Source organism: Microcaecilia unicolor, chromosome 10 (genome assembly GCF_901765095.1).
Source record: "Microcaecilia unicolor chromosome 10, aMicUni1.1, whole genome shotgun sequence".
NCBI classification, from domain to species: Eukaryota; Metazoa; Chordata; class Amphibia; order Gymnophiona; family Siphonopidae; genus Microcaecilia; species Microcaecilia unicolor.
In genome coordinates, this window is record NC_044040.1 from 217,265,098 (window position 1) to 217,275,863 (window position 10,766).

Here is a 10,766-nt window from a genome sequence, read left to right on the forward strand (position 1 = left end):
TGGACAGACAGCTTGTTCAGGATAGTTTGCATGGAGGACTCTCATTAAAATTCATTGGGAAAAAAAGAGCCACTAAAGAGGGAATGAAAGCAGAGGCTTGTGCTCTAGCCTCCGGTACGTGGATAGTGGTGGGGAATAATAAGGTGGGATTCCTTGCTGATTCTAGCATTGGAGCTGTTGACGGGGATCCAGCTGGACTGAATGCGAGGACTGATAGCTCGCAGCTGTTTCTAGTGCCTTTGCACAGAGGGCACGCAGCATTACTTCAGTTGAGGATCTCAATAGTGGCGATCAAGATGGCAGTGATCGTTGGGTGCTTAGATTTTCATGTTGGCAGGAACCTTGGTCATCTTGGGGATAGTGTTTGTATTAATGAGTGAGAGGATCAAGTCACCACTTGCAGGTCATTGCGGAGCAGAGCTAGTAGCTGCCGGGGGCTATTTTGGCTGTTTGACTCCATATACCCCATTGTGCAATCTTCATTCAGCTCATCGTCTTTTGACGGTGCCTACTTTCATTCATATTGGGTCCCATTTGGCCAGATCTTCTTCTTTGTGTTATTTCACCAACTTTGTGAAATTTTATTCCTCTAGAATTAAGTTTGGAACCCTCCTCTTAAAAAGTTTAAATCTTAACTTATTTTTTTTTCAATAGCATTTCCCCCTACTTGATTTAACATCTCACTATTACAATCCTTGTTGTTCAAGAGCCCAACTGTTATGTCTTCTTTCTTTGCACTCCCTTCCCTTCCTAATGTGTCTCATTATTTTTAATGTGTTGTTTTAAATTGCATTTTCTTAGTCAATATTGTAACCTATTCAACCCTGTGTATCCTCTCCTCTACTTTTTTCCATGAAATTTTCTTTTTAATGTAAACCGCTTAGATATATTCTATTATTTGCAGTCAGTCAAAGGTGAAATTTGATCCCAGCATGTTGCAGCACCAAGTTCATAAGAAAGAAGAAAAATCTCATTTGGCTTTAACTTCCTCCCCACCCCCTAAGCTGGGTCGTCAAAGTGGTGAGGCTGAATCTTGAGCTCTATGGTGCTTGGCCTAAGAATATGAGGATTGGCTGTTTGAGGGCCCCAGAAGCCATGTCATAAGCTGTAGAGGGAGGGACCTAGTGTGGCCACGGCCTTGGTTTCTTCTTGTGGCTGATGGTGTGGATTACTGCCTCTCTTTCCTCTGGGGTACTGTTAGCTGAGCAGCACCTGGTGAGGGAGGCTTTCAGGTCCCTACAGTGTATTCCTGGGGTATTGAGAGGTAGCATAGGGGGCATGAGGGTCCTTTTGAACCCAAGTTGGATAAGGAAAACTTCCTGAGTCAGCACATCTTGCTCTGCCTCTGGCCCTATTCAAATCTAGTCTAAAAGCCCACATTTTTGAGGCTGTCTTTAACTCTTAATCCCCTATTCACCTGTTCAGAAAATTAGCAGGTAAGAACAAATTTCACCATAGAACCTAACATCTGTTCCTCAGGAATAACCCATGGGAAAAGCAAACCTCATTTGCATAAGTCGGTTGGAGCTGAAAATGGCGCCATGTGTGAGGATAGGGCCAGCCCAGCCTTTACCCTTGTCATTCACCACATCTGTCAGTTGTATAACTGCCTGTTAGGTGAGGGAGGAATAGCTTGTACTGCTGCTGCCTGTGTTGTGGCTGTCCTGTGGTGGGGCAGAATGTATGTCTGTAGCTTGCTGTACTGCCTTCTATGCTGTACTTGTTTTCTGGTAGGGCACTGTGTGTGTGTGTGTGTCTTGCTAGGGCATTGGATAGACAAATTTATCAGACTTGTCACTGAAGCAACATCGCTTCAACCGTCTTGGAGCATTCAGTGCTACGCATGCTACTAAGCAATAGGTAGACATGTTCCGTGTTTAATTTGTAAGATTTTGGAACATGAAGGGATTAATGTTTGGTATGTAAACCCTTTCTTGACAGATATGGCACTGATAATTGTAGGTATTTAAAATAAGTTTAATTGAAAGCATACCTAATATTTGCATATGTTTAAGGTTTATTAACTGTCTTTTGAAGAATTCATAGTTACATTGGTAGCATATATGTGTGAGTTGTTGCTCTAAGCCTTACTTAGCGCACTAGAGCAATATGTTTCCTATTCTTGCTTTGTCCTCCTTTCTTGACTGATCTTTAATTTTTTTGGCAGAGTGGTTCTTTGAGTTTGGCTTTGTGATCCCCAACTCTATGAACACCTGGCAGTCCTTGATAGAGGCAGCACCAGAATCGCAAATGATGCCTGCAAATGTTCTAACGTGAGTTACCATGCACTCACCGACACTTTTTCTTATGATTCAGCTTGCTTTTGAGGTCCATTTTGAAGAGGCTGATGCTTTAGTGAAAAAAACAGGGTGTCAAACAGAGTAATTTCATTAATTCCTTCTAGGGCTGTGGTTTCAAGGTGGATGAACTCACTTTATTGCTGGTACTTCACCTCTTCACTAGATCTTGTATATAATTTCAGTGTGTATTGGTTTCTATTGACTTTTCAAACGTCATAGAGTTGGAATAGTACTTTGCAGTAAGAACTGGATGTGTCCTAGCTTGAGCAGTGGAGTTTTAACAAAGTCATTCCAGGAGGAGGTTAGGATTTATAGCTCCATTCAGGGAGTCCTGTGCTATGAGATGTTGATACAGAGAGTACATCTCTCATTCTGTGCACTCCTAACACATTTCTTCTCTTCTTTCCTTATCTGTTTTTCCATAGTGGTAACGTTGTCATAGAAACCAAATTCTACGATGACAACCTTCTTGTAAGTACTTCCAGAGTCAGACTTTTCTACGTTTGAAGGAAGGAAGGATTTTCTTTCTTTCTTTTTTTTTTTTCCCCCTCCACTCTCGGAAGCTTTTGTTTTTCCTCCATAAAATCCTGGACTTTCGAGTATTAGGATGCTTCTCAAGGTTTCAGTCAGGACCTTGAACATCGGCTATTCTGTTCCGACAGCTGCTGCCCTCCTGAAGAATTCAGCAAAGAATAGCAAGCGCTGTTAACAGGAGACAGACTGGTGCTGGGAGGGGAACACTGATGGCAGTCTTTGGCAATATAAGAACCAAAGAACGCCTATGAAACCAACATTGTAAATTACTGCAGTTCCATCCTTAGGAAGACCATGGATTTTGGCATCTAGCATTTCATTTCAACTTTCAGACTTGATCATTTGCATATCCCAAATATAAACATACACATACATGCATTCTACCAATTGTACTCTTTTCACAACTATCTCTCAGACATTTTCAGTATGTTTTATTTGTTTCTCTTGCTTTTTCCCCCACTTTTTAGATTAGTGGTTCCTTACATACCAATACATTCCCAAGCCGTACCACTAAAACTGTAAAATAGATTTTGTGTGCTATTACTTAATGCAATAAAAACAAATTTGTTAATTAAAATAATCTAACTCAGCTTTCTATTCTGTTTTCAGTGTATGGGAAGTGAAATATATAAAAAAATATATATTTTATTTATTTGTTACATTTGTACCCCACATTTTCCCACCTATTTGCAGGCTCAATGTGGCTTACATGGTGCCGGAGAGGTGTTGGCTTAAACAAATACAAATACTAGGTTAAGTTGTGGTAGGAACCACATAAAGATTCGTGTGGAGGGACCACTTAGAGGAAAACAAGAACAGATGAGATTGATTGGTGATCATTACGAACTGTAGTGTTGTAGTGTCGCGGAATTCAGGCATTTATGTTGGGTTGGGAGGGTAAGCCTTTTGAAACAGGTGACTTTTATGAATATTAACAAGCAAAGATAAACATTTTTCGTGTTTGAGATTCTGTTTATAGCCTAAGTGGGTGTTTGAATGCTGATGAATATGTCCATTGTATCTTGCGTGACAAGAATCCATAATGCTTGAGTATCTGCTCATCTGACTCACCCCTGTAGTTATTGTTGTTCTCCTTCTCTAGCTATTCTCTATTTAGGACACTGGCATTGTGTTCTAGGTGGAGCCTAACCAAGGCCCTAAATGGTAGGAAGAAACTATGTGGATTCCAACAGCATGTTTGCTGCCAAAAACAAAATCCCCTGCTGCAGCCTTAGAGGCCCCTCTGCTTAGTTCCCTTGCATTGCTTTACATTTTCCCACAAACATGGAAATGCAGTTACTGAAGGCTTATATCAGTCAGGTTTGACTACATATGTTTTAAAATTCATTTTGTCAATAACTTAGAAATAGAGAAAATGATAGACAAGAACTACTAGACTCATCTAGTCTGCCTCTTCTTGATGCAGAGTTTCAAGATTATTAAGTATTTGCTATCCCGCCCATCAAATGTATGCCTAGATGACTTACAGACTAGATAGGTACATTAAAGGAAGAGATAGAGGCTTTATCCTTATATCCTTTATATGAATCCCGATTCCCAGGCATTCATATGTTGCTTCTTTTTTTTTTTTTTTTTTTTGCCTTTACCACTTTTCTTCCGAGGTTATTCAGTGTATCCATCACCATTTGCATGAACAAATATTACATTATTAAGATCTTATAGCCATCAAGTTCTAAGCAAATAACGTCAAGAAAAATAGCATACTCCAGATGATTGCACAAAAATCCCAATCTAAATCTTAAGAACAAACATCTATACATTAGAAACATATTTCCTGAAAAGATAAGTCTTTAACAATTTCCTGAACTCAAAGTAGTATTCTGTATGCCTCAGGAAAGGAGGAAGAGAATTCCAGCAAGAAGCTGCCTGATTTGTCAGTGAGGACTGGAAATGACACATATCTTTCACGTTACGAACTGAGGGAAAATCTAAAAGAAAAAGATTTCTGGTGACAACCATGATTCCTATTTTAAAAAACTCAAAATGGTTAATCAAATAACCTGGGGAATCTCCATGAAAAGCCTTAAAGATCAAGACTAGTACTTTAAATTGTAATCTGGCCTCCAGCAGCAGCAAATGTAACTGTGACGTATAAAGAGAGTCAAATGACCTTATCTACAGCATTCTGTACTCTTCGCAACTTCATTACTATAGATTTTGAACAGCCAATATAGATAGAATAATCCAGTAGTGATAATACTAGTGACTGCACTACTAGGCGAAAAGTCAATGCTTCGAAATATTTATGAATGACCCAAAGTATTTTTGAGTATAAAAAAGGATTTACTAACCACCTTATTAATCTGAATATTGAGAGAAAGCTGACTGTAATTCCACATCTAAAACTCTAGAAACTAAATCAAGAATTAGAGCAAAGTTATCTAACTTAATAGTGGGATTATCTCTCAATAAGGTCAGAGGACCAATCCAAAAAAACTTAGTTTTATCTTTATTCAGTTTCAGCCTGAACGAATGTACCCAAGCAACAGCTGCTTGTAGGCAGTGTAACACATTAGCCTTATGAAATGAATTTCCTAAAAGTAAAAGGACTGCAACTGAATTGAATCTAAATAGCTGCTAAAGGTTGCTTTAGAATGTTAAATAATAAAGGTGAGAGAGGAGACCCCCGAAGCATCCTACACTCTGCGACTCAGGGGTCAGAGAGTACAGCCCTGCATCTTTACTCTATATGTCCTAGTTAAAAAAAACAAACAAACTTCAGAGCCAGGATAAAACGTGACCCTGGATCCCTAATGAATCAAGGAGCAAGAGCAAGACACTGTGATCAACTAGGTCAAAAGCACTAGACAAGTTAAATTGAACTGTAAGAGAACTTTGACCTTGACTCAGTAGCTTCCGACCAGATGTCACCAAAGAGCAAACCCCATATGAAAGAGGAAATCCACCAAGTTTAAATTGCATATTTAACCAATCAATAAAAGGAATATTAAGCTAGGGCTAGGAGACCTCATTAAATAAGAGGGACAACCATCCAAAAAAACAATGAGATGATGCAAACTTTTTTAACAACCTAGTGGTATCTATTGGTTTAAAAACTTCCCATTGTCGATCTGATGGAATATCTGTGTCTCTAGTATACAAATAAGAACCTATATCTTGTGTATCTGGTAAGCTGTTTCGAATAGAACATATTTTCTCCTTAAAATAAGTTGCCAAATCTGAGGCAGACAGAAGGAATATTCCAACATTACTAGTACAATTAGTAACTGAGGAAAGTGAATTTACCAATTTAAACAATTTAGAAGTATCCAATTTATCTGATTCCACAAATTTAGAAAAATACTCCCTTTTTGTTTTGACCAAGAGTTGCCTATAAAAATTAACTTTTAATCTCCAGTTCTGTCTATTGTATATAGTAGGGTTCTTCTTCCATAACCTCTCCAGCTTCCTACATTATCTGTTTGTTAGTAAAAGTTCATTTGTAAACCATTTATCTGACTTCCTAACAAATTTACATTTAGGGCCCTGTTTACTAAGGCACGCTAGCATTTTTAGCGTGCGCTAATACTAGAGACATCCATATGTTCCTATGGATGTCTCTAGTGCCTAAAGTATGGCTTAGTAAACAGGGCCCTTAGTTTTTAATGGAGCAATCTCATCTAGTATTTTAACTGTAACAGATGCCCAATAATCCAGTGAAGTATTTTCCTTGGTGATATCATCAGACCAAAGCATATCCACCCTATTCCAAAAATGAACAATATCAGCCTTTCCCCTGTTAAAAACAGTTTGCTTATTAGTAGTAGGAAAGGTTTTCCCTTGGTCTTTCCAATATAAAATTGAATGATCTGACCACGAGACATGAGCACATGAAGTTTCTTCAATAAAAAAAAATCCTTTGATTGAGAAAATGCTATCACATCTAGCAAATGACCTTTTTCATGAGAACAATTAAACTTAGTAAAGATCAAGGCCATAGAATTTTAAAAAAATAAAAAAAAAATCCTTAAAAGCTGCAACAGATTTGTCCTCCAGGTGCAAATTTATATCCCCAACCATCAGAGTATCTATCATGATAACCAATTGAGTTTTTCAGCGTAAAATCATAGAAAACATCTCTAATTGAATTCCATTTTCCAGGGGGACAATAAAATATAGTCAAAGTGGGCTACAGAAGATATCAGCTGTTGTTTCACAAGATAGAATTTCCAATTGTACTGAACTGTAGGAGTCTAGAACGTTAACTGTAAAAAAAACTTGTATATTAAAGGAATCCTCCCCACTACTCTTATTAACTCTAGGGAGGTGCACTAACTTATATCCAGCCAAACAAAGCTCATTCAGTCTAGGATCATCTATCAATGTAATAGCTATAAAGCCTGGCTGTCTTCTAGAAAATCACAAATCATTTCTGTTTTATTAATAATAGATCTGGTGTTAATATAATAAAAAGGAATAGGAGTAAAAGAGGAGTGGACTGAATTATCATATTTCACCCTGACCAAATTCCTGGAGATTACATTACAGGCTTTTCTACAAAAGCCAGATAGTTTATCGTTTCTTGCTGTGTAAAAACACATAATACTTTTTTATATATAAATTGAACAATCCGCCAAATTAAACCTATCAGTGGAACTCCTAACATAAGTCTTATAATGACTTCCCATTGAAACATGGACAGGAATATATTTCACAAGTTGAGAAAAAAACTGTACCAAACCGACCAGAAATCAGTAAGTATAAAACAAATATTTCCTTATGTTACTCCTGAGTTTAACTCCTCTCCCCACTCACCCAGCAGATTTTTGTTTTCAGACTGCCCATACTATCATGAGGTCCTTTTGCTAGAACTGGACAGGACTGTTCATCAGAAATTCATTTTTAGATGAAAACTATGACATCATTTTATTTTTAAATTTATGTTTAATTTTAATTTAATTTCACATTTACAACTTGCTTAGCCACTATATCTCAAGGCAGGGTACAATAAGAATTTTTACAAACAGTTACAATAAAAACAAATTCAGTAGTTCCCTTTTACAGTTTGGTGGATGAAAGGTCACAGTAATCTTAACAAAATTTTATAATCGCATCAGCATAACAATATAGAACCACAAAATCTTGATCATATCACTGTAAACAGTATAGAATCATCTATGTAGATAATGTTTCTTAAACCACCATGAGGCATATTTTCAAAGCACTTAGCCTTCCAAAGTTCCATAGAAACCTATGGAACTTTGGAAGGCTAAGTGCTTTGAAAATATGCCTCTACGTCTTCTGACCTTGATGAAACTTTTTATGTGATTACTGAACAGAAATAGAGTGAAACACCACAATAACATGAATTCATATTTAACAAGATCATGCCATGGTTCCCTTCGGCGAGGTCTGGCTATGCGGCTGAGGCCTGCTCCCCTATACCTGTGTGAAAACAACTTCAGGCGAGGTCTGGCACTCCCCCCCCCCCCCCCACTTGCATAAAAATTACTTCATGTGAGATCTGGCTACGTGGCTGAGCAGGAAAACAACTTTTGGGCAAGGTTCGGCTATGCGGCTGATGAAACAGGACTATGTTTCAAAATGTTGCATCATCGTACACTAGCAGCCAAGGATGATGTACACAAACGGGATGGCTTTAAACAAAGGAAGAACAGAGTGACCATTCTTTTTTTGTGTGAATAAATCTGGCATCCATAAAATAAAGCCACTCATTATTGGGAAGTCCAAATCACGCAGGTGTTTTTACCACGTAAACATGAAATCTTTGCCTTTCAAATATACAGTCATCAAGAATGCTTGAATGAACTCTTCAATTTTTACAGACTGGTTTCGTAAATTCATTGTTCTGGCTGTTAGAGCTCATTTGCGTAAACTTAAACAGGAGAAAAAGGCAACACTTCTAGATAACTGTCCAGCCCACCCCCTGCAGAAGAGCCATGCATAACATCAAAGTGTCTTTATTTACCAAAAGTACAACTTTGGAGATCCAACCCCTGGACCAGGGCATGATTTCAGTCTTTAAAACAAACTACCGATACAAACTGATTATAAGAGGATGGTGTGCATAATGCCACAGTTGATGAAGCATTGGCATCACTCAATGTGAAGGAAGTTTGTCAGCTTGGCAGAAAGGCTTGGGATGCTATCTCAGCAACTTGCATTGAGTGATGCTGGATGAAGGGGTTTGGATCCACATTCCCTTCCCCAACCATTGATGAAGAAGATGCCCACAAGGAGGCTTTTTTAGACATTTCTCCAGAGGATTTGCAATTAACTGAAGAAGCATTAAAAAAAATCGATCATGTGCACAATGATATCCTGCATCGGGTTTCAATTGATAATGAGTGTCCCACTTATGAGCATGTAACAGATGAAGAAATTGTAGCAAATGTTCAGCGAAAACTCGCAACCACATCATTGGAAGCCAGTGCGGAAGATGATGATTTCCTCCTCCTCCATCAAGAGTGTCAAAGGCTATAGAACATCTTGAGGCAAATTTGAAATGACTAGAAACTCAGGATATGGACAGCATCAAAATTTTACAGCTGCAAAACATTCTTGATTTTTACAAGAAGCCAACAGTCTGCATTAAGAAAATAGACTACGCTAGATAAGTTCCTGTACTAGTACAGTTTTGTATCTTCCGTGAACATTGTATATAGTTCAGCCACCTTGAGTGAAGTTTCATACAGTCATCATGATATAGTGGGGTTTCACTGATCTTCAGAACATAACTTTATTTAGGAATATACCAAGATACCCAAGAAGCCATATAAGGTGGTGCTAACCCATACAGGATCTTAAAAACCAAATAGTAGAAGTTTAAACTTGCTTGAATCAATAACCGATGTAATGCAATTAAGTTTGGAGGTAATATGTCCCATTTAAAGCTTCCAAAAATCATTTTAGCTGCAAGATTTACCACACAGGCTTTGTACTTAATAAACATTAATTTTTGCATTAGGTTTTGCAGTTACCACATGTTTTATTGCTGTTTAGTAGAAGCACCGCTTAGTTTCAAACGGTAAAGTAATGTTAAGCCAGTGATCTTGACTTGAATTCAGATTCCTTCTTGGTTTATAGGTAACAGGCATTTCAGTAAAGTGTGGAGGGGCATAATCGAACAGGACACCCAAGTTTTCCTGAGGGCGTCCTCGCAGGATGTCCCCGCGAAGGGGCGGGGAAACCCGTATTATCAAAACAAGATGGGCGTCCGTCGTTCATTTCAATAATACGTTGGGGACGCCAAAATGTCAACATTTAGGTCGACCTTAAAGATGGTCGTCCCCAGTTTTCGGCGATAATGGAAACCAAGGACGCCCATCTCAGAAACAACCAAATCCAAGCCATTTGGTCGTGGGAGGAACCAGCATTCGTAGTGCACTGGTCCCCCTCACATGCCAGGACATTAACCAGGCACCCTAGGGGGCACTGCAGTGGACTTCAGAAATTGCTCCCAGGTGCATAGCTCCTTTACCTTGGGTGCTGTGCCCCCCCCAAAACCCAGTCCCCACAACTGTACAACACTACCATAGCCCTAAGGGGGGCACCTACATGTGGGTACAGTGGGTTTGTGGTGGGTTTTGAAGGGCTCACATTTACCACCGCGAGTGTAACAGGTAGGGGGGGATGGGCCTGGGTCCGCCTGCCTGAAGTGCACTGCAGTACCCACTAAAACTGCTCCAGGGGCCTGCATACTGCTGTCATGGAGCTGGGTATAACATTTGAGGCTGGCAAAAAATATTTTTAAAGTTGTTTTTTTTTTTTAGGGTGGGAAGAGGTTAGTGACCACTGGGGGAGTAAAGGGAGGTCATCCCAGATTCCCTCCGGTGGTCATCTGGTCAGTTTGGGCACCTTTTTGAGGCTTGGTCGCAAGAAAAAATGGACCAAGTAAAGTCGGCCAAGTGTTCATCAGGGACGCCCTTCTTTTTTCCATTATCAGCTGAG

The 10,766-nt window shown here is 39.1% G+C and overlaps 1 protein-coding gene across 3 annotated transcripts in view; it reads left to right on the top strand.

The window, feature by feature from the left end:
* The window catches only part of PDE6D (phosphodiesterase 6D), a 54,475-nt gene extending 51,069 nt beyond the window's left edge, over positions 1–3,406 (top strand). For 2 of the 3 annotated variants that reach the window (XM_030216524.1, XM_030216523.1), the window contains 2 exons: positions 2,168–2,273; positions 2,726–3,405. In XM_030216524.1, the coding sequence (XP_030072384.1) occupies positions 2,168–2,273; positions 2,726–2,807 (188 nt within the window). In that variant the 3' untranslated portion in view covers positions 2,808–3,405. Of the gene's footprint in view, positions 1–2,167; positions 2,274–2,725 lie in introns of all 3 variants that reach the window. The other variant, XM_030216525.1, reaches the window with a different exon arrangement.
* The last annotated feature ends 7,360 nt before the right edge of the window (positions 3,407–10,766 follow it).